We start from the raw sequence: 27869 nt of genomic DNA, 5'->3' as shown, positions 1-27869 counted from the left end.
AGAGATTCTTTAGAAGCACTAAACAGACAAAAAATGGAAGATAAAAGTCACACAACACAAATACAAAGCTGTTTGTAACAGTTACGCCATTTGTTTTGGTGAATTTTTTCCCCTGCACCTTAAGTGAGCAGCCAGAGACTAACCAGGTTATAAATTAGCCATTCTTTGAGGCTAAGATTTAATTATAAGTTTTTCTTATGCTTCTCAAAGCGTAAGAGCTGAACGAAGCCTGCCACTGTTCTTTGAAGCTTTGGAGTGATACATGCATTATTCCCTTTACTATAACACAGTGTGACACAAAAGGATTGTTTCGTCTTGGTTTTTCATTTGATAAGGAGCTTGACCTTGATGCACTGTTGACTCCCAGCTCTTTGAAATTTGTGTCAAAGGACTAGGAGATTGCCATCCACAAAGCGGTTGGATTTTAGTGGGTTCCTGAGTTGACACAGTGTATTTTATTTCTTTGTCTGTGAACTGTAAGAAACATAGAGTGTCTTGCTTGATAAGGCACTGACATAGATAAGTCACTGTGCACACAGAATGGTAAGAATGAAGACTTTCTTCCAATAACAACGCAATAATAAAGAATCTTTAAAACAAGTTTAAAAGTTATAACATTTTTAGTCCCCTGTTTAGTAGTATACAGGGAAATGGGATTGCTTCTGTTTTAGGATTTATACCTTCCAAGAGATAATGAAAAGTGTACAAAATGAAAACTAAGGTGTATAAAAATCATGAGCAAATAACTGTAAATTTTTCCCACAGTGTGATCCTCCCTTGGTAGTGGAAGCTGTAGAATGATTTCCAAATGTTAGCAGGCAGGCTCTTGAATCAAAATGCTTGAAGCCACTGTTGACAACAAAGGCCTTGGGTGGTAAATGCAGAGAGAAGAGGGAGGCTGCTGAGAGAGGTTGGAGCCTACTGTTCTTCTTGTCTGTCTGACCACAGGTGGCACACAGGAACTTCAGACACCAGATGTGAGGATGGATGATAGTATTCTGGGTACTGTATTTGTGATCAGATGGCCAACCAGTGTCTGAGCTGTAACACAATAGATATACTCATCCATACTTTATTTCTTACTCACAAGGGTCTGTTTTATCAACATGCTCAAAGTACCTTATTATATTTTGATATTGTTCTCTGTTCAGTAAAATGACATTACATTACATTTGTAAGTCTACCATACATTTTGTTTGCCTCTCATGCACACTTTGAGACAACAGTCAATAGTCAATAGTTAGTAGACACACCTGTGTTGAAATCCAAATTAATTACAGCCATTTAGCCAGTTCATATTTAAACAAAAAAATGTGAGCCTTACTCTGAACTGCCGGACTTTTCCTTCAGCAACCAAGTGATGTTCATATTCTGGAGTGATGCAGTAAGCTATCCTCTGCAAAACAAGTAATTACGACAAATCAGTTCTAACAGAAGCATGTCCTCTATTAAGTACACACACACAGATAGATAGATAGATAGATAGATAGATAGATAGATAGATAGATAGATAGATAGATAGATAGATAGATAGATTGATTGATTTTTTGAATGACTTCTTCTAAAGAACATGCAAAATACTTTATCATGAGGAAACTTCTGCCAAAAAAATAAATAGGCATCATAATAGTTTTCAGCACATGCCCTGAGAAACCTGAGAATAATATTTATCACTGAGGATCAATGGGAAATGCCAGAAGGATGAAGGAATTGTTACAATGGAGTGGCGTTAACAGTAGTTAACTGCTAAGTGTTAAATATAGGTCTCAGGAGTTTAACAAAAGCAAATTCACACAGCATTAGTGTACACCAATGGAAGTGACTGAATCTAGCTACTGTTATTTAAGGTTAATTTTCACTGTGTTTGATGCTCTATTTTATGTGTATTGTATACGTATGAAGAGTGATACTTTTTTCACTTTAACCAACTACTTATTTATACTTCTAGTTGCTCTTTGCACTAAAAAAGAAATAATAATTCTGAGCGATGATCCTTCAAATCAAAAACAGGTTAATCTAAGCAAAAAATGATGTTTGCTTTGTGTGCGAGATTGAGGTCCATGGTGAAATATTGGACTAGCAAATGATCAGAAAGATTTTTTTTTTCCAGTGACAGATGAGACCCATGAGAAAATATCCATCAAAGAATATAGATAAATTAGATTTTTGTTTTAAAATGTTTCTAACAAAGTGCTTCCTACAGTGAAAACGTCTTTTATATTTGCTTCTTTTCAATGATCAGCCTGCTGAAAACCTGAGTCAATATATATATGTCTTGATACACACTTAATCATCCAGGTGAGGAAATTCAAGAAAGTTGAACCTGTTTATCTGGAAATTGTGTTTTCAGTGGGAGAGACAAACTGAAGAAGTCACTTGGATGAGTCACGAAATTAATACAGTTACTTTTAAACGTTGTGTGCTGAACATATCTTGATACAAACCTCTCGGAAGGTTCCTGATAGACTGCAGAACTTATACATCGCATAAGAAGGAACCATCAGCATGGAGGACAATGCCACACCCCAGCCGATTTGGTTGGCCCATTCAGGGAAGACGTAGTTATCATAGCTCAGGTCTGATGATGTCAGACTGGCTATTACCACAAACTGTTGAAAATAGAACAGAAAAGAGAAGAAAAAGAGAATAATAGACACAATATAAAGGTAAGATCTATTTGGAGTGATAATGGTCTTGATGTCTGAAATAAAACATGCATAGAATTGTAAAACATGCAACAAAGGCAAAAAAAAAAGGAAAAGAATAAAAGGCAGGAATGTAAACAGAAGAGCAAAATAAAAGCTCAGCCACCAATAGGGATGGGAATTGAGAATTGATCTGATCAGTTCTTCAAAATTGTTAAATTGCTTGCCTGTTGATTCCCCTTTTCATTTCCACTTAGCACTTGCACTGCTACAATCAGCTGATTTCATTTCTTGTGGAGTGTAGAGTGTGGATATGACCATTACTTTTAAAAGGACGAGAGCACGATGGTAAAGTGAAAACCAGGACAGAAACAACTGCATTATGTTGTTAACCCTAGCTTTTTGCAACCATCTGCACAGACACTGTGCTAATGCTAAGCTAGCCAAAAACCCAGACTGATGTTAAAGCTGAGTGCTCAAAGCTGGCAGCCCAGCAGCCAGACCCAAAATTTCAAAAGGTAGCAAACAGATGAGCAATCAGGCTGCAGCCTCCACTTATACCTGTCCATGTTTCTAAAGTAGAATCACTGCAGCAATCACTTTAAAGTCTCTTTGTGTCCATCTTTGCTTTGTGTTGTTGGGTTTGTGGTCATATCTCAATACTACGATAAAGATCATATACTGTATGTGTCATTAGGATAGAGATTTGTGTTGGTGTATGGGACTATAGCCCATAGATTTACATTGTTAAATTGTAATTTAAGACAATGTGTTTTGGGTCATTTTACAGAGAAATGCAAAAGTAATGTAACAAGTAATATAATTAATTACTTTCTCCTCAAATTAATTATGCAAAATACTCCATTACACATATTACACATATTACACAAATTTGTAATTTGTGTAATAAATAACTTTTTTTGAGTAACAACCCCAATACTGATTACAGTAAAAACAGTAAAGTTCTCCCACATGCACAAACATTTGCCCACACAATAGGCAATTAATTTGCATTAGTGGAATGCCTTTGAAATGTTGCCTAGTGATGGTGGTGACACCAACAGAGCCAATAACAACCCAGTGAAAAACAAAAAGAAAATCAGTAAGGAATTAAAGCAATAAGACATTGATAATAGAATTGGAATCACTAACTCCTTATCAATTCTTATCCCTAACAAGCAACACACTTCTATGAAACCACACACCGCAAAATATGTGCAGAACATGATTGAAAAATGATATTTATGAAACTAATTTAATCTGTTTAACTGTTTATGCTTCAATAAACTGTTCTCCATCTCTCGTGTACTAATATATGAGAGGAAGGCATGTGATTGATCCCAAATTCTTTCAGCATTCATTGAGACAGTATTTTCCCAAGTCTTGTGAATGAATGAATGCATTCAGATTCTTTAATGAAGTTGGCTGTAAAAAAACAGCAATGCTTCTAATGGCCACAAGAGTTTGTTGCCTTGTAAGACATTTTTGCCTGTAAATCTAAGTTATAGTCCAGAACAAATTATTACTTCACACAGAGAAACACATGGACACTTAAGTGTATTCACTGACTTAAAAAGTAAACACTGAATTCACTGCCATATCGCTGCCATATTACTTATCTCCTAGTTTACTAACAAATTAAACTTTTTAGTTTTCAGGAAGGATATGTATTCTGTTGGTGTACAAAAGCGTGTAACCCGGGGAATTCCCTGTATACGAAAATGTATACATAAACAATGGTAACTTGTTATTATTCATTACAATATGTAATTTTACTAATTTCTGCAAACCACCACGCATATATATTAAAGGAAGCACATGGCTGTCTACACCCACTTTTGCATAACAGTGAATCGAGTAATGCGCTTCCTCTAATGCACGTGGAATAGCGCACTGCTAAATCCACCTGCCAGTGAGGAACTCGCCAGGAGGCACGCTAAGGTTCAAACAATTCTCCCTTATCCCACCCTCCTTCTGTGCTTATGTGCATATGTGCTCTCTCTGGTGTAGTAAATGTTTTTGTTTTTTTTAAGTTCTCTATTCTTTCTCTGTTTTTTATTATTTCTCATGTTACATCTTGCATGAGCTAACCAGTACTGTATCACTGAGAAGGAAACTTAATGCTGGAATGAAATGGACCTGCTGGATTATCGTAGGGTCTTTACCTAGCAATATAAAGCACCTTGAGGCAGCTATTGTTGTGCTTTGGTGCTATATGGCAGCCTCGCCTCTGTCAGTGCGCCCCAGGGCAGCTGTAGCTACAATGTAGCTTGCCATCGCCAGTGTGTGAATGTGTGTGTGAATGGGTGGATGACTGGTTGTGTAAAGCGCTTTGGGGTCCTTAGGGACTAGTAAAAGCGCTATACAAATACAGGCCATCTATATAAATAAAACTGAATTTAATTAAATTGAATTGAACTGGACCTCAATGCAGCTTTCAAACATTAAGAATGCAAGATATTCAAATAAATTAAATAAATAAATACATAAAGTAAATAATAATTCCAAGAAATCCAGTCGCTGATTCTTGAAACATTTTAGTTTTATCTGGCCTTGCTGAGTTTGTGTCTTGGTCTGAGCTCAGATACTATGCCTGTTCCAGAGTATCGGACTACAATCTTTCTTGTTGTTGCCGCTCTCACCAACAGAAAAGCAGGGCTGACATATTTCCAGCACAGCCTCCAGTAGAGTCCTGGCTTGAAGCCCATCATTCGCTCAATATCTTCACTGAAGCGATCCACACCTGGGGCGAGCATAAAAAGTTAAACAGCGAAGGTTACTAATCAGTGTAGGCTTCAGCCAGCTCTTTGTGCCAAGCATGTAGTCTCACTGGACACAAGGAGAAAATGCAACATGGTTTACACCCTCGTAGTCCACTATTATTTTTCATGAGTGACCTGAGATAATCTAAACCTGACATAACCCATCAAGCATCTTATTCATATCATTATTTCAAAGAAATGACCATTTTGTTATCAACATTTCTTTCTGCCTCCTAGATATTTTAATCTATCTATATCTATCCAGTTTTGCTTGTCTACAGATGACTTAAAAGATTAGATAGGTGTGATGTGCCAAAAAGTATTCTATCTTGGACTTGGTTTATTCACTTTTCTCTCTCTCTCTCTGCCTCTGTATATCTCTCTTAATGACACTTTTAAGTCAAGTATGTTATCTTGTTCATCCCTGTGCTGCAATAGTGCAAAATACAAACAAATGCAAACTGGATATGTGTTCCACTAAGGCAAAACTCATCACTAAATTTAATTTTCTGCTTGTTGGTCTTCCCTTGCTTAACCTATGACAGACTGTCTGCTTTTTTCCACCATTTAAATTTCTGTCTTATCTATCCATTTTCTTCTGCTAATCCAATTCAGGTTCACATAGACACACACATAGACAGAGAACAACTAAGTTTTGCACTGATTTGCAGAGATCTTTCCCTCAAAGGAGACAAGTGGACCAATTCCATACCAGTAAAATCCTAACAGGATTTTAATGGGATAAATGTTCATCCTCTCACTTTAATTGGATACCTATCTGTATAATATAGATACATATACAGATATACAGATAAATAACTTAACAGAATATTAAATAATAAAGAACACCATGGGCATACCTACCATAAAACCACGACACTCCAATGGCCTCGATCAACACACCAAAGAGTATTGAAGTCCCTGCTGCATGCCTATCTAACAAGGTCAGGACATACATTCCACCCTACAAAGCAGGAAAGAACCATCATTTAGTGTGTGTGCCATATATAACTGTTTTACTTTGAAGATAATGCAGCTGGTGAAATCAACCAACAAGTCTCTCTCAATGTAAACGAACTAATAGACGGCATATACAAATTTTGTTCTAAAAGATTATTTAAAAAATTGAGTTTGTGGAGTTGGCATCTCAGGATGATATGCCATGCACATTTGACGTAAGTAAATCTTTGATTTGGTCTGTTTCCTTTCTCAAGGATACGCCAAAAGAAAGGCATCATTCACTTTACTAATAATTTTACTGATCTGATAAAGGGAATAAACCATGTGATTCACTAACACAATTTCATCCTGTCTCCAAAGTTTATATTTCCACAGTCAGCATGAATTTTACCTTGCTGGTGATACCATGTGAATGAAAACTGAATATTGGCTTTAATTAAATTATGATTTGTTATCAGAGCTGGTCTTTTCCTTTGAAAGAGTTTGTTTCGTGATGGCATCAAGTCATGAGACTGAGTCCCTTGCATTTTAAATGTCAGCTGTGTTTTACACAGCAAAAGTATATTACAAAAGTAAAATATTTAAAACAATATTCACTATTTAGATATTCATGAATAAGTAAATAAGCAGATAAACATCCAGTCATACTGACGTTGGTAACGCAGAGCAGAGCAAACAGGAAGGTTCCAAAAGCTGTAGCGAAGGTGAAAAGCTTTCGGTTTCTTTTGAGAATCTTAAAGTCATCTGACAGGCCTGTGATGACTGCCTCCATGCCACCCATCTGGGAGGGGACACACAAAAAGACACAAGACACTCAGAACTGAATCTGAGCCATAAGTGAACTCCAATGGCAATCATACAACTGCAACTTTGCAATTTCAGTCAATACTGTTATGGCAGTGTTTTAGCTACAAGAGGTGGCTTCAGAGGAGAAAAACCTTAGTGAAATATCTACATATCACACAAAATGGCCATAGATATGGTATATTATAAAATATTTGGAAATCCTCAAATCTGTACAATATTTTGTGAAATAATAATAATTGTGAAATAGTTATTACTCTGTCCTAAGATTAGAGTGGGATACAGGGATGCAGATCATCTTTAAATATGTTAATAATATCCAAAATACAAACTTTAGGTATTTGGCATGACTGACAGTCTAGATGACTTATGATATAAGAGCTTTTTCATGCAAAAATTCATTTGGTTATAGTGTAACAATATTTCTATTAATATTTATGTTTGTAGTTATGTTAGTTAGTCAATTATCTGTTTATTTTATTCATTCATTTTATTATTATTACATTTCTGTTCTTTTACTGGCATGTTGTTCGCTAATCATTTGATGACACCTGAAGCCACACATACACTATGCTAGTTTCCTTTTGTTTAAATGTACCAACATTTTTCATGTTTTGTGCCAATAAAGAGTCTAATGAAATAAATAAAAATACCGTTATACTGTTTAATATTTTTATTACACACCCCAATCTGTTCTATGCAATAAGTGATTGGATCGATAAGTTAATTTTTTATCTATCTATCTTATCTATCCTGTTGTTGTAGTTTAACTTGACAATGTTAACTTAACTGTCAAGTCGACAATACTGCCAAGCAACATACGACATGTCACACTGAAAGAGAATTGTGTACACATTAAGGTCAAGCCATTGTGGACACTTTTTTGTGTACATAGTGCTAAAGGAACCATATGTGACCTCTGAGTATGGTGTGAGTGGAGCTCTATTGCTCCTCAATGTCTTTTTTTGCTGCATTTACAACAGTGCTTGGAGGTGTCTACTTTTGTTGCATCATTTGTGAACCACAGTAACACATTTTTCTCGGAGTGCATATTATTATTTACACTTTTTTCTCTCTTAATACAATTATTTCTTGTTGTGCATACATAATAATGTATTTCAGCTGTAACATTCACCACACAACTGCTGCCTTATTTTTGTCTTTGGGCTTTTATATATTGTTACAACTTGACATATTTATTTTCCACTTGCATAATGTGTGAGCAGTGTTGGGAAGGTTACTTTTAAAATGTATTCCACTACAGATTACAGAATACATGCCCCAAAATGTATTTTGTAACGTATTCCGTTACGTTACTCAATGAGAGTAACGTATTCTGAATACCTTGGACTACTTAATATATTTTCAAGCTTTATTTTCAAGAAACTACATGAATGTACTATTGCTGTGTGATTTATTACTATCACTGAAGGTTGTTCGCCATACCAATAACAACTAGATTTTTAAATCTTAATATAAAATGAGTAACAGTAGGGTGGACATTAGGTAAGGCTGCACTTTTTGCAGCGATCTCGTATAGAAAACTATTCCACGCGTATATAAAACAGGTCCACGGCTCCGAACCGTAAAGGCATAAAACCGTAAAGGGACCTCTGGCTAATACGTCGGGTTCGTGTTGGGCTCGTAGCTAACTAGCTACTAGCTTTACTTTGTTGTCTGGGTCAACTTTGCTAGCAAGAGACAGAGAGAGGTGTTGAAAGGCTGCTCCAAAGGAACTCATTGTTTCGGAGGAAAACACGAACACAGTGTACAGTTGAGTCTTAATAGCTTACTTACAACTCTAAAGTTGGGTTTTGGGCTCTAAAGAATGTAGCCCATGAGGCTACATTCTTTAGAGCTATGATTGTAAACACTCTGCCTATTGCCTTCATATTAAATAATTTTTTGAACAATAAGTTTTAATAATATTTCTTCACGTCATTATGCGGGCCGCAAGTAGAGGTGACATAGGCATTGAGACACAGGCATTAGAGCCTCTTAATGCGTGTTTTGTCTGGGCGTTGAAACCAAAAATAGAGAGGGCATAGTCTAACATATGAAACAGGAAAAGACCGCCATGTAATCCCTTTATTTCAGCAAAGTAACTGTATTATGAATACCACCTTTTTAAACGGTAACTGTAACGGAATACAGTTACTCATATTTTGTATTTTAAATACGTAATGGCGGTACATGTATCCCGTTACTCCCCAACAGTGTGTGTGAGTAATTATACATTTATATATAAAATATAGAGATAATTGGAAAATAACTGTTTATAAATAAGCGGTCCACTTTCAGTTGTAAGGATATGAGTTTAGTTTAAGGAGCTGCTGTAATAGTCCGTAGTACTTACTGCACTGTCAATGCCTAAAGTCAGCAACATGATGAAGAACACAATGGCCCAAAATGTTGAGCCCGGAAGTGTTGAAATTGCTTCAGGGTAGATTATAAACACCAGACCTGCACCTGTATATACAATGAACAATTCAGCATTCCTGTATGTATCTATGTGTATTCAGTATTAAGTACAGATGATCGAATACTGTATCATTCGTTCCAAAGTTAAAAATCACATATAAAATGCATTACAGCAACATAGGTTAGTGAGTGATGTCAGTCTTACTAATGCTTTTACTGCTATGTGAAAACTTACCCTCTGTTGCCACATTTTCTACTTTCACCCCATGTTTTTTAGCCATATATCCAAGCACAGAGAAGATGGCAAACCCTGAGAAGAAACTGGTAACGCAGTTCACAGTGCTGGTCAAGAGAGCATCCCTAGATTAAGAAAGCACATGCAAAAATAAAAAGTTAAGAAGGAACAGTTTTCTTTTTTTCTGTATACCTTCTATTTTTAAAAGTGCCAACTATCCGACCTTTTCGATCTTTATAGTACACAATAGTTCCAATGAGCTAGTATCATTCGTTCACATTCTATGGCATCAAACATTGTTAAATCACTGCTAATATAAGTGCTTCTCTTTTATGGTAATCTGCATCAAAGTTTGTACTGGGTCAAGAAGGGAAAGCTAAAATGAAGCTGAATGTTACTTGTTATCTTTCAAATGTTTCATGGATTGATTTACATATAATACATAATGAGAAACTTTTGTCCCTTGCTTCTAGTAGGTGGTTGGAAAGGCGATTATGGTGCTTGGTCACTAACTTGCTGCTGTTAGACCAAAAGAACAAATCCAACTTGACCTTGACATCTTTATAGGTTTAGTGAGTGAATCATCTCAACAACAAAAAAAATTTCTACCCCCTAACACCACCCCTTTCGACATTTATTTTTAGTTTATAGGCTGTGAAAAATGTATTTTTATTCAATTATTTGTATTCATTTCACCTCTGTAAATGTATTTAATGTCAGGATCCTGGGTCTCTCGACCCAGCGTTTTGAGTTCCTTGTGCCTTTGTGATTTTGCATTATGATTAATGTCTAAGGTTCTTTTTGTTAATCTTAGTTTATTCCATAGTGTCCAGTGTTCTAGTTTAGGTTGCAGGTTTTAGATATCACCCTGGGTGAACATTGGGCGATTGTGGCTCAAGAGTTGGCAGTTTGTCTTGTAGTTGGAAGGTTGCCGGTTCGAGCCCCGGCTCGGACAGTCGTTGTGTCCTTGGGCAAGACACTTCGCCCGTTGCCTACTGGTGGTGGTCAGAGGGCCCGGTGGCGCCAGTGTTCGGCAGCCTCGCCTCTGTCAGTGCGCCCCAGGGCAGCTGTGGCTACAATGTAGCTTGCCATCACCAGTGTGTGAATGGGTGGGTGATTAGTTTATTACCAGGCCTCTGGAGAACTTCAAGACATGTTGAGGAGGTAATTTAGCCATTTAAATCAGCTGTGTTGGATCAAGGACACATCTAAAACTAGCAGGACACCGGCCCTCGAGGCCTGGAGTTCGACACCTGTGCTGTATTCTCTGTTTAGTTCCCTGTGTATTCAGTAGGTTCCCCTCGTGTACTTGCCCTCTGTGTCTCCCTCTGTGTATCTGTGTTTACATTGTGGTGTTAGTTCTGGTGCCGTGTTCCCACTCCTTGTGTTCTGTGTCCTCATCCCGTCATGTGCTTCTTCATGTTCTCTTTCTCCCTCCAGGCTGTCTCTGTGTGCTTCCTGTTTTAATTTGAAGGTCTGTGTCTCATGTTAGTGTATTCTGCTTTGCTTCTTTGTCTTGTCAGCACTGATTTCTCCAAGCTTTGTTCCCCTCCTGTCTCCCATTGCCTGATATCTCCTGTGAGTATATAAGCCCTGTGTTTTCTCGTGCTTGTTGCTGGTTTGTCTGTGTTGTCTCCCTGAGTCTCCCTGTGTTCCTCTGCATGTCATCCTGTGAGTTTTGGCTTCAGTTTCATTTGTTAGGTTTTTCCAGTTTAGGTTATTTCTTAGTTCCTGTCCTCGACGCCTCCACTTTTGTCTGTAGTATCTCTACTTATAAATAAAAGCTCACTCATCTCATCAAAGTCAGTGCCCGCATTTGGGTCCTCTCTTATCACAATCCCGGGGAAATCATTTACATCTGTCTCGTTAAACAGGTCTCTGTATGTGATCCCCTGCAATTTTCATTTAATAAGACGAATTAACACAGTAATTTTAGACACATAGTTTATTAATAGTTTAATGATTACACAAACATGATTAGATTTTAACTGGAATCTGGTGTGTTTTGATATTAGACTTCCTGTTATTTTAAGCTGTTTTTCTTTGTCATAATAACTTCCTTTTCCATTTGTTAATTGAAAATTATTAGGCTAAGTTTTAGTTAGTAGGACTTTTATTTCATTATTTAATTATCATTATTTTCACTATTTAGCTGGTGTTCTGTCTCTGTTGGTATTCAAACAAAACTCTTTCCAACTTTGCTTGTTCTTCCAGGCTGCTGCCTTTCAAATAGTTCAAATCTGCTCATTTGCCACTAAGGACATAATGCAAATTCCACCTGCCAGCAGTCCACTCACATTTCTAAATGGGACATGAGACGAGGAAGGCAAAAGAGGCCTAGTTTGGGGTTTAGCAAATGTGAATAAATGAGAGAGGACAGGAGAGCAGGGTCCATAATGCATATATCAGAGTGTAGTTAAGATTTAGCTTGGAGGCCTCTGTCATGACTATTATTTATTATCTACTTATTTGAGAATATAAGCAGTTAATAATCATATTCACTTATTTAAGCTATTTTTAAGCAAGAGTTGTCTGCCTGTTGCACAAAGCAGACAACTTTCTCTCTTTCTCACTCTACACACACACACATGCACACACACACACACACACACACACACACACACACACACACACACACACACACATCTTAGGTTGGCCATTCTCTACCACCCTAGAGGGCGTCTCATATATATATATATATATATATATATATATATATATATATATATATATATATATATATAATATTATGGAATGCCCTTTAGGAAAATATTATATATATCCAACCAAAGTCTGAATATATAGAATGAAACTTGAATATACAATGATCTTTTGAATATACAATGAAACTTGATATATACAATGAAACTTGAATGAATGAACTTGAATAGAATGATCTTTGAATATATAGAATGAAACTTGAATATACAATGATCTTTTGAATATATAGAATGATTTGAATATATAGAATGATCTTTTGAATATATAGAATGAAACTTGAATATATACAATGAAACTTGAATATATAGAATGATCTTTTGAATATATAGAATGATCTTTGAATATATACAATGATCTTTTGAATATATAGAATGAAACTTGAATATGAATGAGCTTGAATAGATCTAATGAACTTGAATATATAGAATGAAACTTGAATATATAGAATGTTGAACCTCATTTTTAGAGATGATGTGTTTCTGAATTCTCTGCCTTTACAAAAATGGCATCAGCTGAACTATTTCAGTACTTTTTAGAGCTTGACAACTGTTTTGCGACAGCTGTTCAAATAGCAAATTTCCATAGTCCACTAAACCTAGTTGTATCCTGTGGTTGTACAGTGTTCGAACATTTACTGACAACATTTGAGATATGGCCATCCAACTAAACCCCAAGTCTCGCATGTCAGTCAGCTGAGTAGCTGGTATGTTGTACCTAAAAGAGTTAGAAACAAAAGAAGAAATATGTTAACTTCTTTCTTATTTCTTGCATTCATTATCTTGTTTGCCATCTCTTGACTCTTTCAAGTACCATACACATTATGAATGAATTTGTTTCCATTTTTATCACTTACCTTGGCCTTCTTCTTTGTGATGTAGAATGATATAATGAGCCCATAACATGTGCTTCAGCTTCTGCTCGAAGTGTTAGCTCAGTTGACATCTCCATCAGTGATTGATAAATTCCCTCAAGAAGTGTGCATAATCTTCTCCCAGAAACATTTTATTGAACATATTCATGCACTAGAAATGTTGCAATAATGAAAACGTGTTCTTCAAGGTGACGTAGTATAAATTCCAAATTATTTCTACCATTTGCAATTTGAACAGCTGTCGCAAACAGTTGTCAAGCTCTAAAAGTACTGAAATAGTTCAGCTGATGCCATTTTGTAAAGGCAGAGAATTCAGAAACACATCATCTCTAAAAATGAGGTTCATACATTCTATATATTCAAGTTTCATTCTATATATTCAAGTTTCATTAGATATATTCAAGCTTCATTCTATATATTCAAGTTTCATTCTATATATTCAAAGATCATTGTATATATTCAAAAGATCATTCTATATTCAAAGATCATTCTATATATTCAAGTTTCATTGTATATATTCAAGTTTCATTCTATATATTCAAAAGATCATTGTATATATTCAAAAGATCATTCTATATATTCAAAAGATCATTCTATATATTCAAGTTTCATTCTATATATTCAAAAGATCATTGTATATATTCAAAAGATCATTCTATGTATTCAAGTTTCATTCTATATATTCAAGTTTCATTCTATATATTCAAAAGATCATTGTATATATTCAAAAGATCATTCTATATATTCAAAAGCACTATTATTCAAGTTTCATTCATATATTCAAGTTTCATTCTATATATTCAAAAGATCATTCTATATATTCAAGTTTCATTCTATATATTCAAAAGAATTCTATATTATTCAAAAGATCATTCTATATATTCAAGTTTCATTCTATATAGTCAAGTTTCATTCTATATATTCAAAAGATCATTCTATATATTCAAAAGATCATTCTATATATTCAAGTGCATTCTATATATTCAAGTTTCATTCTATATATTCAAAAGATCATTCTATATATTCAAGTTTCATTCGATAGATCAAAAGATCATTCTATATATTCAAGTTGCATTCTATATATTCAAAAGATCATTATATATTCAAAAGATCATCTATATATTCAAGTTTCATTCTATATATTCAAGTTTCATTCTATATATTCAAAAGATCATTCTATAATTCAAAAGATCATTCTATATATTCAAGTGTTCTCTATATTCAAGTTTCATTCTATATATTCAAGTTTCATTCTATATTCCAAAAGATTCATATATATTCAAAAGATCATTCTATATATTCAGACTTTGGTTGGAATAGATATGTAATATTTCCTAAAGGGCATTCCATAATATATATATAATATATATATCTATATATTATATTATATATAATATTATATATATATAATACACACACAACTGTGATACCATAGGTCAAACTCAAAGTGTTTTGCCAACAACATTTCCCTGTAAGAGGACAACTGCAACCTAATTATGTGGAAAAGATTAGTCAAGTCTCCAACCACATTTCCTACTTTTCCTGAGGAAAAGCAGCATTTAAACAGACCAGTGAACATACAGCCTTTGGCTATTATTTGGCAGCTCTTCCTGGCCTGTACTTTATCTGCTCTGCTAACACCTGTTCATTGGGGTAAATTAGACAGATTAAGATCACCTCTGCAGCATAATCCAATTAAAAGCTGAAAAAACAGGGCAGCTTAAAAGCAGCAGGATAAATTTTGCAGTGGGCTTATTTCAGATTATCACAAATACAATGCAAACCCTTACCTGTAACAGTTGTTGTCAAATTTGTTGTAACTAGAAAATGCAATGAGCACACCAAATCCTGCACCCAGCGAGTAGAATATCTGTGTTGCAGCATCAGTCCACACCTATGCCAAAAGTAACAAGAAAATGTATCAATTCCTAAAGAGAGGGTTCCCACCTAAAATGCCACACAGCCATAGGCTGACGTGAATACACTAACTTTCATTACTTCCCTGAATATCATCTTTGAGAAAACAAATCATTGTCTACCTGCACCTTTTTTTAATCAGCCAGGAACACCAGGCTCTATTTTACAAAACATGTCAGGTATATTATTTATGGATGTTGTGCAAATGTTTTGCAAAACATGAATATCAACCCTTACACACATACATGAGCTCAGACAGTGGAAGATTGTGTCTCAAGATTGTGTGTATAGAGCACATTCATTCATATACTGTACATTCATTCAGTCTGGGAGGCACTAATGAAATCTAGCATTTAACCCTAAGCATGACATACTCCACCCACTACATAACAGTAACTCAGAAAGTGGGCTGTGTAAATCGACTTAGACACTGACATGACTGTTTTTTTGCAGCAGCAGGTTAAGTAATGCACCTGAGAGTTTCATGACCTAACTCCTAACAACAACTCAATAACAACTCAGCATCTGAAAAAAGCACAAAAGTGTAAATCTGCATAGCACTGAAACAGGGAATTTCATAGTCCTTCTCTGACCTCTAAAGTTTTTAGTCGCTTGAAGTCAATAGAGAGGTAAGCTTTGATGCCATCCATAGACCCATCTAAGGTTATGCCTCGGATCAGCAGCACAAAAAGGACCACATAGGGCATTGTAGCTGTAATGTACACCACCTGAGTAGGGAACAAACAGAAAACAAAAAGGAAATCATACTTTCCTTTTTTTCAGTGAACCGTTTTTTCAGTGAAAACATGCAATACAATGAACTGTGGATATGAACAATCATCCCACTTGGTATAAAACGATTCAGAAAAAACTAAGAAAACTGTTTGTTGATCCATGGCTGTACCTTGCCGGACGACTTGACACCTTTCCACAGGCTGAAGTACAGGATGAAGACTACCACGACCAGGCACAAAACCAACTGCCAGCGAGGCCAGCCCAGGTCCTCGATACCACTACTTTCATGAAGATTCAACACACCCCGTCTGCAAAAGATGATAAATAGCATTATATCATGACACCAAGAGGGTTTTTCTTGCCCTTTTCATGCAGTGTATACTTCCATTCAAACAATTTTTAGTATTTCACAAGCTATTTTTGAAGAATTACACAGCATTGTTGGTAAATAACAAAGCCATAAATCATATATCTATTAAAAATTATACAAAACACAAGTGCTATATATCAATATAAACTGTCGTGTAACACTGCTTTTAGCATAGGTTGTCACAGATAAGGCATCTTAAATTCATTTATGTATTTATTTTACACTGAAGCTATATCTTACCAGACATGCTTTTTGATGAATAAGCTCATTCATTTTCTACAACAGTTCGGGTAGTCTTAAAAATAGTAAGTTAACAAGTGTCCTGGGTAAAAACAACTTGTGGGACAAATGTGTCCCAACATTTCCAACTAGTAGCTGATGGTTTCCTTAGTTTGTCACTTAACATTGTTGGCTTGTAAATGTAAGGGGGCTTGATCTGTGTCCCAGCATTTTGAGTTTATTTTGTATTTTTGATTCAGATTCATTTGTGTCAGCTGCGTTTCCCCAGGTTTCCACTTCCCTCATTACCCTTCTGTGTATTTAAGTCCTCTGTCTCCCTCTGTTCAGCGTTGTTTCGTCTGTTCGCCTTAGATCATGTCACATCAGGTCCCAGGATTATTTTATGCTTCTGTTCAGTTTAATGTTAATGTTTTCTTGTCATAGTTTTCATTGTTAAACCTAGTTTATCCCAGTTTAGGTTTTAGTTTAATTTTTTCTAAGCTCTCTTTTCCTTGTTTTTTGTTTTGATAAAAACGGCTTGCTTTTTGTTATACTTAGTTTTTCTCTCCAGTCTCTGCTTTTGGGTCCACACCTCAAACACTTCGGCCTGCCCGGCTCTGACAGTAAATTTAAGGGATGAAAGTTGTTTGAAATTGGATGAAAAAGCATCTAGTTTCCAGGCTTTTGAAGTGAATTAACTGCTTTCCTTTGTCACCCAACTGCACACAAATGCTTTGAAACTGTCAATAAAGACCTATGGCATTGTTCTACTTTTATAAGGCTATTCCTCAAGCCAAATGCTACTGTAAGATTCAAGGTCTTGGTTCAAAGATTCAAGTGCAGTGTTATGACATAATGAAACAAAGAAAGACAAATGGTATCTCTTCCTTCCCTATCTACAGTAAATATTGTTTTCATCTGCTAGGCCATTCTTTGAATGTTTGCTCTAGAGTAATGGGAAGGAAGTTCACAGCGTCAAAAGCTTAGAAAAAACCTGTACACATATTGTATGGTGAAAAGTTCATCTTTCAGGTTACTTAATATGTCATCCTAAAATATTAGTATGTCTTCCAGCACATCAAAAAAATCACTTTTCTTTCATAACACATTTAGAAGCAATAAAAAAAATTGGCAAATTTAAGTTATAGAGGAATTAAATGAGATAACAATGTCTTCATGAGTGCATTTTCTTCTGAATCTTTACAGTGACTTTTCTTGATGTTGGTCAAATTAATTTTGGGCAAAGATTATAAGACTACACACTGGTCATAGATGGATAAACTCGTGAGATCTTTCTTTTATTGTTAACCAAATAGAAATCTTTACTTTTAAAAGTTTCAAAGTGCCACATAATGTTGGCTTGATTAAGAATGTCTTCTAAGGAGCTTGGAAAGAAAGTGAGTGAATTTTTTAAAGATCTTTAGGTAAAGAAGTCCAGTCGTTTTCTTCCAAGCTCCTTAGACTACCATGACCTGAATGAATGAGAACCAACACAGACATAATGAATATCTGTTTTTATACAGTTATTCATTACTATTACTAAGAAATATCTACAGTTTGGCTGAAGAGTATAGAAAATAGTATGATTTTCTCTTTAGATTAAGATAACAGATAAATGCAATGCTGGTTTTGCTGTTTTTAGGTGTGGTTGCAACATTTGGAATTTATTTAAAATAATAGTAATAATAATAATAATTTAAAAATCTTTAGATCTACTCAAAAGCACTGTGAAAGGAGGCGGTTGTTGGAATGCATGAAAAATGCTTTCCAAAGCATCAATTAAAGATTCTGCGTCCATGGACCCCAAGAGATCAGCCTGTCCCAATGAGTGCTTGTGATGGGCAACAACCCAAAAACAAGCCGGGTCATGATATTATAAATTGTTAGATGTTGCTCCAGAGCTGATAAGTACTGGGAGTTGGTTTGATTTTAATTGGATATCATTATCGTGCAGTTAAACATTTAAAAGCACTTTTGTTCCTTTCACATTTGCCCTAAGACTTTCCTCAAGAAAGATAAAATTCAATTGGCATGCAATGTTATGGGCTGATAAGCAGTGGAACTGGATTTGGATCTGATATTCAGGTTGCTTACACAACAGCCCGACACAAGTATCCTCAAGGACATGCAAACTGAAGACTGTTCAGAGACAGACATTTGCTGATCTTTTTCAGATAATGTATTCAAAGCTATATGGTCTTTGGGGAAGAAGATGCTCGTGTGAAGACATCAGTTTATTTGAGGAGAGGGGCTGAGAGTCTCTGCTCTGGCCTGTAGGCCTCGTCTTAGTGTTATGCTGTAATGCCCCAGAGCCTCCTTGCTCATCTGATAGCATTGCTAAAGCACTGCCAGTACATGCGCACTATAACATAAATCCAGGCCCCTTTGGCCGAGTTACTCTAAACACATTTAGTCTAATCGTCACTCACTAAGCCAGTTGTTCTGCTATCCCAACACTCACTGTTACCATTACTCATCTCTGTATATTTGAAGCTAGCACACTACTTTACATTCAGCCTGGTTTTCAAGTTGCTTAAAAAATTTGAAAAAGCACATGTAAAACTCAGGACCAAAGTCCTGAGTGTCAAGTTACACCGCTATGTAATTTTAATCTGCTTTCTTTAATAAATTACATGTGATTCTATCCTTGCTATTTTGGAACAATTATTTCAACAAATGTTAAATTCATGTGTGCGGCAGAAGCAAAGGCAGTTTCTTCAAGTGTCTGTGAAATTAGATATTTTAGTTCAAATGAGAGCTATTTATCAAGTCTAGTTATCCTTGACATAACATCAGATGTGATTGCTTTCAGGCTAGATCCGTAGAGAATAGATATTGTGTATGATAATGAAAGGAGTTAGCGTTGCTGACTTAAAAAAAATATTTCTAGTTGTAACTTTGGTTGATAAGCTCATCATTTATGTTAATAATATACTCTGACAGGAGTAAAACATGGAACATGTTTGTTTTTTTTACAGAATCTGTCTTTAATCAGGTCTAATGAATCATGTCTAATCATGTCTGATTACACTTGTCATCAGGGAGACTTAAAGATGGAGCCTAGTGTGTGCCCAAAGCTTTTGTACTAGGCCTGGGAACAACAAATCTAAGAAAAAAAACAAAAGTGGATTAAGAAGAAAACTGGATTGTGTGAAGTAGTGTAGACACACAACATACAATGTATCATTGGATGCTGGCTCTTATTTTAAATCAACTGAAATAATCCACTAATTTTTCAGCTCTGTTTCATTTTATTACTTTGGCTCACTTTTTACAGTTAGTATTATCTAGCTAGCGAAAAAGTATAGAATCACATCTAATGTGTCAGATATTTGTTTCAGGAGTTGGTAGAGACCGAAAACAGGGATAAAGAGAGAGACTTGTCATTGTGTTCCTCTTTCTGAAAAAAGAAATTGTTGTTATAAGAGGAATCATACTGCAATATCACTGAAAGCTTAAAAACCAACTTACAGCTAAGACCAGATGGAAAAGAGTTTTATATTTCTTACAAGTTTGTTTTTTGTAAACAAAGCCTAGTCATTATGTTATTTTATTAAGAAATTACATAAATTCTAATTTGGAATTGTGTAAGGAGAAAGTGTTTCCCAAAGCAGTTTAGCCATTTAAAAAGTACTTTGAAGCAAACTAGTAGACTAAATATTAAGTGAAAGCCGGTGGTTTTTTGACATGTATGGCTTTAAGCAATGAGACAGCAAAGATACTATGTTTTATGGTAATTGAAAGGATCTGGGTATTTAACATTTGGGAGGTTTCTTTGATCTGATACTGTAAAAGTTATCATATTAATCACAGAGGAATGCCCAGCAAATCTCTTTTTCCCAGGTCAGATTTTTTGGCAGAGATCATGTTTTTGGCTGTCCTTACGTGACTCCTGCAGCTGACGTCTTCCAAGCTAAACCCTTTTACATGATTTAAAATTTACTTTGATATCACCTATATAAGGCCAGGTCACATTGAGCCATACTGCATGTTTGCTGTATATGTAATGTAAAAGCTCTTCCTCTCAACTGACTTGATATAAAAGAAGTGGAAAAAGATTTTTTTTTAAAAGAACATCATCAGGGACATCATACGAGACATCATGCAAAATAATACAAATCTATGAGGAAACTGCAATCCATGCAACAGAATTGGTTGTCTCACCTCTATCTATAAAGAGTCAATCAAAAGCCAAAAGAGGAAATTCTTGTTGATCGACTGATGCAATAGAGGTTCACCACATTTTCAGTTATGTAGTTACAGAAACCTAGCTCTATTTTTTAACCTACTAAGAATGTACGCAAGTATACTTTCTTTTCTCCTTTTTTTTTGCCTTAGTAACATAACATGAATCACATGGTCTTAGTTCAATACTCTTATAAGCCAGATAGTGTAATTGTGTCCGCAATCTGATTTGAGCCATTGGCAAGATAGCTGTCAAGTGGAAAGACTTGGTTCTAGAAGAATTCAGTGGAATAAAATTCCATTGAATTTTATTCAAAATTAACAATAGTTAGAAATCATTATTTTATGCTATAATAAAATTCCATCAAATGTTTCCAGGAAAGGTAACAGTGAGGTGACAAACCTCAAATTAGTTATTATTAAACACTTTTTAGGTCTTTATCAGATATTTTAGTGTTACTCTGAGGGTACAAAGGCTGTATCAATAATCAGACTTTTTTTTAGTTGAAAATAACCAATAAACAAGCTGGTATAGGATCATTAGACCCTACACCAAAGAATAATCAACTGACAGCTACTTCCTAAAATATTTGTCATATCAGTTTAATTGGTTGACGATATGTGTACACGCTTTCTGTCTTCTGCCTATAATGTATTGCACTGAAATGCTGTATTTGGCACTTAGGTTGGTAAACCACGTAAAGTACAACCCGTTTTTTGAAGGCATTATATTTTACAGTTTGTTTTACTGTTGAACTTTGATACACACTAAGTTCGTGTTACAAACTAAGCTCAAAAGGTGAAGCAAGAGAACTGTTGACTCAGTTGGCCTTCCTCATGCTGTGCTTTGGCATTGCTCCTGTGTTCAAAGCTAGCTGTAAGCAGGAGGATTTATTGTCCCCTGCAGTGCGAGATCTGTCTTAAAGTACCCCATTGTTGTCTGTGAATGAAGTTCAATAATACATGAGGAATATATATTCTGAGATGTGGTTTTATGGATCCTGTCTATGCTTTAAGTAATATTGCATCACTTCTTTGAGGATCGGACGTAATCCAAAAGGTTAGAGCCTGCATGTGAATACTGACCTCTTTGTGTTAAATAAAAAGCATTTGATACCTAAAACAAATCAAGTTTAAGGGTTCCTGAAGTTTGAAAGATAACTATAGATACTGATTAAATAAACATACATGCTCAGCCGAATGGGAGTGAAAACTCTAGAAAAGCTCACTGGCTGTGGTGCACGGTCAATGTATTCTGTGCGTCATGCTTAGCATGTGTCCCTTGTATTGTCCAAATCATTTCACAGACTTCCTCTGGATTGCACAGTCAGTCTTCACAGAAGCTGGGGAAGAACTGGCTGTCTTTGAAGTATAAACAGATGGAGTGTTTTCATTCACTTCAAAGACTGCATTTCAACTTTTTATGTTTAAGCTTTTTACAGTGAAAACATTTATAGCTGGACAATTTTGAAGTCTTCTACTTCTGTTTCCATAACTGGTAGTTTCCCTCTATAAGTATTACTTGGGTTATTTTAGCCAGGTGTATATGTTATTCTAATGTTATTGTGAGAACAACTTCAAAACTAGAATGCTTCACTTCAGTATGTCATAGTTAAAATGTAAATTATTATACTGTATTCAGTTTACTGACTCAGGCTAATTGCATCTAATAAAGCAACAATACAAAAAAACCCCAAAAACAAATACTTGAGTTTTGAATGAACAAAACATTTAAACACTGTCTTATGAAGACAGTAAGTTCCTGTTTAAGCAGGCCAAAGCACTGTCATCAATTAAAAAAAAAACAAAACATTTATATACAATACTGTGATGAAGATCACTACATTTTTTACGTTTACTATTTACTGATTTACTATTTAATTTACACTATATACTCAATATACATTTAGCCTTCAGATTTTCAAAACAGTTTTACTAAAAAACAGATGTAGACATGCTTCTGGTTTTTAATCGAATGATTTTGTCACTCATCAAAAAAGCTAGATGCTAGGATGTTCCTTTGCTTTGAATTTAAAACGTCTGCCCGTTTTCATTTTTGTTAAAATCCAGTACTCTAAATAGTTTATTGTCTGACAAAATAATTTCAGAAATCACTTACTCATAGTATTCTGCTGCCGGTGTATTCTTGTTCTTGGCGTATGATGTGCTATTATCGGGAAGAGATCCATTGAATTCAGTGCAGTTCACACTATTCCAGCTGTTCCCACATTTGAGCCATGGCAGCTCAGAAGTCATGGAGGAGAACAGGTAGTGGAGTGACCAAGCAATGATGACATTGTAGTAGAAGCCAACATACAGGGCTATGAGAATCACAGTGTAGCCCACACCTAAGGAACATCGGGTTATTAATGAGAAAGAAATTACGGCTTATTCTCACAATATGGAATTCATGCAGTTGTCAAGTTCTTTTTAAAAAACACTCCAATGTGGTTTTTTTCAAGATAATTTGTAAAAATAAGTGTATAAAGCTGGAGGTATAATAAATAAACTATGGAAAATGAGGTGGAGTTCACTCATTACTCAAGAGAAAGCGATATAATCAACAAACAATGGGTAACACACGCAAATAAGCACTAGAGGTTGCAGACATATCCCTGGGAACAAGTTTTTGTTTTATCGTTTCGCCATTACCATGACCTGCACCTATATTTTTTCATTGGGACTGTAGTAAATGGTAAATACACATATCTGAAAATTTACCATTTTTTTGAAAACAGAAATACTGTCCACACACACACACACACACACACACACACACACACACACACACACACACACACAAATATATCCACTATATTTTCATGGATTCTGGGTGGGTTATTTTGCCTACTCTGGAATGTAATGTCCTTACATGAAAAAGAGAAGCCCATAAACCCATCACCCACTCATTCTACGCAGGAAAAAAAACAAATCCGCCTTAGCACAAAAGCCAACAAAAGCAGCGACTGGTGCTGTTTTAACAGTGGAGACAGAAGGACTTCTCTGGGATTTTTTTTTAAGATACACGTTGTAATACCTCCTTTATTGTTAAACTTTTCAAGTTTTTATACTAACTTTATTTGTACATTTTGTCAAATGAAGTTTAAACAGTTATTGGTTGCATAAGTCGTGATTAAAAAAAGATTAGGTTTCTTCTCAGTTGATTAGTTTTATTCTCCTACATATTTCATTGTCTAAGTCAGGGGTCCCCAATCTCAGTCCACGAGGGCCGGTGTCCCTGCAGGTTTTAGATCTCACCCTGGGTCAACACACCTGAATCACATGATTAGCTCATTACCAGGCCTCTGGAGAACTTCAAGACATGTTGAGAAGGTAATTTATCCATTTAAATCAGCTGTGATGGATCAAGGACACATCTAAAACCTGCAGGGACACCGGCCCTCGTGGACTGGGATTGGGGACCCCTGGTCTAAGTCATCAGGTGCACACTAGCCTACTAATATTTAAAGTCTGCTAGGAGCACAAGTGTAAGTCATGTGTATGAGTATTGTAAAACAAAGTTCTAAAGCTTCTGACACTAGAGTTACAACAATATACGAACATGGAGTAGCTTGTATAAACATTATATGAAAGCAACAACCTACCTCACTGAACAGTAAGATACATAATAACATGTGGCAGAGTAGCAACATGTTGCTACACTGAATTGTTGCTATGAAGATGCAGAAGATAATTTATTGATGCAGGTAATAGTGATGGACTTAGTCTAACAGTGGTTCTTTCACTGTTAGATTGCAAAAGAGAGCATACAAACTTTAGTACAAGGCCTATAATCTATGAAAATGTGTGGCCAAACAGTGTCCACTAGCTATTCAGACTATTTTTTTATTGTAGCATTCTATTGCACGCTGTAGATCTGTTTTGTTTTTAGGTAGTAACTATCCGCGTGTTTTCTGCACTCCTGCTGATTTTTTTTAACTGTGTTGTAATACCATTGCAGAATTTTGCTTTTGCTTTGCAAAGAGCTGTTGAAATCAGCATCTGAAGATTTTGGCACATATTGGCAGTCAGTTATCCTCATAAAGATAACAGTAGGGAATCAGTGCCAGTGAAAATATGGAGGGCAAGACTTTGGGAAAAAAAAATACAAGGAGAGAAAAACAATTCACTCTTACTCTGACAAAATATCTAAATATTTTGAGCGGCTACAGTTGGTTTACATAATATGAAAAGCACTTGTCATTTTGGTGGTAATAAATTAAAGGTTTTAAGCTAGCTGCAAACTCCAGTGAGGTGACTGTCCTTTTCTGTAAATCTAAAATAGACTGGGTTTTATTGGAGTTGTTTCAGTGTTCTTCTGTCGAATATGAGTGATTCAATTGTAATCATCTATTTTCCTTAGCGTACTGTTAACATTGGCCTAGTGTGGTTTTGTTTCACTCATGGAAAGTTGACATTTGCAGAAGGCTGCAAGGTTGGAAGTACAATAGGCGAGGGATTAAAGAAAATACAGAGAGATGAAAGAGCCAATGTGACAGACACTAGTTTAAAGTGACACTATGCACCTCTGAGGGCGAAAGGACAAGAACAGATGGACAAAATTAAAGGGCAAGACACTGAACAGAAGCAAAAACAACATGACCAAAGCAGGTACACAGATTAGGAGATCAGTGAAGGGTGAAGTATATAGACATACATGGCTGTGCAGGTAACTGTAGAGTGTCTCTGTGTTTGGGTGTGTCACAGTTCACCTTTAAAGACGGGGCATATTTTCCAAACCGTAGCTGCTCCTTCTCTGTTATATTGGCCTAAGGCAAGCTCCATGTAGAACAATGGCATCCCGGCAATGAACAGGAAAAGAATATAGGGAATCAAAAAGGCACCTGGAAGGAGAGAAATAATATCAATTAAATATTTTTTTAAAAAAACTAACAAGGGTGCCTGATAGTGAAATAAGTGCCAAACAAAACACAATATCCAAAAAAAAAAGGAGAAAGGAAGTGGTAGGGGGCCACAAACCATAACATACTTGTAAAAGCAGCACACTATAACATATTAGTGGGATGGCTCATGGCTATTTTCATGCTGTGCCTCAGTAGCACACCCACCAAAATGGAAACAACCTCTCACAATTGAATTGTTCTTGACATTGTCCATCACAACTGACACATTATTCACAGTAATGAATACATTTTGCTGAGGGCCTATATGATTGACAAGTCGGCGGTAGAGGTGACCACTGTCAACACAGACCACAACATGTTGATGTGAATGCATATGCAGACAAACATAGGACAGGGCGCACCTTCTAGTGAGCACTCTGTTGTCATTAGTGTTGAAAGTAAAACACCACTTTGTTTTAAATTCCTTTGTTTATTTAACCACACACTGTACTTTTTTTTCTCTCACCGTTGTATAGCATCAATGCAGTGTTTGGTAGTTTTGTAAACAATCCATAGTCCATTAAAGTCCAGTTTACATACATTGGCTAAAGCTATTAAGTACATTTGAAAAAATATATATTTTATGTTGATTATCTTGTCCCCAGAATTTATGACGAGCCACAAGCCACTTTAATTTTTCGTCACTTTCCATTATTTATCTGACAGTTTCAAATCATTAATTTCATGTCTTGTCATCAGCTCATTAAGTTAATTAAAGGATATTTATTTTATTTGCTTAGGAAATAAACATAAATAATAAAAAACAGATTCACACACACTTTACACACACGTCTCATCATCATCCTCATCATCCTCATCATCAATAAAGGAACACCAGTACAGAAGAAAATCTACTAAGGGCACCTAGGGTAATTTGTAGTTCATTTTCGCTGTCCGCTATCTTTGCCGTTACATTACGACTATTTAGTGACAGAATCAGTCTGGTAATTAAAAAAATAAATAAGCATCTTTATATTCACTCGTATTAGAAACAGAGCCCACATACTCACCCCCTCCATTTTTGTAGCACAAGTAAGGAAATCTCCAGACATTAGCCAGGTCCACCGCGAAGCCAATAACCGACAGGAGAAAGTCTATTTTCTTGCCCCAAGTTTCTCGGTTGTCCTCGGAGGAGGATCCGGGTGGACCTACGCGACGACCATTGGTGGGAATGATCGAGGAATTTGTGTACTGGACGCCGTTCTGATCCTTCACTAGAATCAGTTCTACCTCTTTTTTCTCCACATTGCACTGTTTCATTGGGGCAACCGATGAGAGCTTGTGCTCTGGCATAACCTGGATATTCATCTTCTCTGCAGTGAGTACGAAGCACACGCTGGCGCGGCGCTCTCACGGCCCCCTGCGGGTTCTGGTGGAGTTAATGGTCTGGGTCGGTGCGCTTGAATAAGGACCGCTATCCCGCCGGCAAAAAGCGGATACGCAAGTGTTCTCCGCCGACACTACAGGTGATACTCCCGTGTACATGGGCTGAAAAGAAGGGAAAAGAAAAACAGAGTTTAGAGAGATTTGGTGTTTGTGCGTAAAGTTTCAGTTACGCACAGCAGGAAACTTCTTAGAACTGCGAAGATGAAAAAGCGACGTTATTCGTCCTGTAGGAAACAGACCTACTGAATCCGAGTTACTATTATTAGTAAACCATTAAGGAAAATGCCTGTGGAATCTGATGTAGTGAGGAATACGAGGCGACAAGTGAAGCATACTTCAGAGTAAAATCCTCTCTACGTCACAGCGCGCACTGAGCGCATTGTGCGCTGAACAATCTACTTAACAATTACCTAAAACATTAATCATAAGGATAATTTAAAAAAAGATAAATGGTTGAATGCCATTGTTGCTAACGCAATTTAAAGTCCTGCAAATAAAAGGCTTCCCCCCATACTTGGTAAAGTTAAGGACACGACTCTATGACCCGATACTGTTGTTGTCCAGATGCTTCTGAGGGAAGACTGCCCATTCTGAAGGAACTTTAAGGCTCGCCTTCTCCAGCAGAGACGATATAAAATGCGAGCTTTTAAATCGCTTTCCCCTCTCCCTTCCACGTGATATTTCATAATTGAACGCTTTCTCTCCAATTTGATGTCGACTTTTTTTTTTTTTTT

The 27869-nt window shown here is 36.0% G+C and overlaps 1 protein-coding gene across 3 annotated transcripts; it reads right to left on the bottom strand.

The window, feature by feature from the left end:
* On the bottom strand, positions 1 to 27859 carry slc6a2 (solute carrier family 6 member 2). Of its 3 annotated transcripts, none has more exons than XM_040011151.1 (15): positions 27650 to 27859; positions 26760 to 27237; positions 25558 to 25689; positions 22965 to 23193; positions 16241 to 16379; positions 15930 to 16064; positions 15210 to 15313; positions 9828 to 9952; positions 9528 to 9640; positions 7020 to 7148; positions 6272 to 6371; positions 5288 to 5388; positions 2445 to 2609; positions 1325 to 1396; positions 1 to 1041 (listed from the first exon to the last, which is right to left on the bottom strand). In XM_040011151.1, the coding sequence occupies exons 2-15, from the start codon at positions 27055 to 27057 to the stop codon at positions 1018 to 1020; spliced, it is 1866 nt and encodes a 621-aa protein (XP_039867085.1). In that variant the 5' UTR covers positions 27058 to 27237; positions 27650 to 27859; the 3' UTR covers positions 1 to 1017. The 3 variants fall into 3 exon arrangements, with proteins under 3 accessions (XP_039867085.1, XP_039867087.1, XP_039867086.1); XM_040011153.1 differs by lacking the exon at positions 27650 to 27859 and adding an exon at positions 27375 to 27620; XM_040011152.1 differs by lacking the exon at positions 27650 to 27859 and having other exon boundaries at positions 26760 to 27620.
* Between the last annotated feature and the right edge of the window lie 10 nt (positions 27860 to 27869).

Source organism: Simochromis diagramma, unplaced genomic scaffold, assembly GCF_900408965.1.
Source record: "Simochromis diagramma unplaced genomic scaffold, fSimDia1.1 OVJJ01000603.1, whole genome shotgun sequence".
Lineage (NCBI taxonomy): Eukaryota > Metazoa > Chordata > Actinopteri > Cichliformes > Cichlidae > Simochromis > Simochromis diagramma.
Note: the sequence above shows the minus strand (reverse complement) of the source record. Positions and strands in the feature narration are given on the sequence as shown.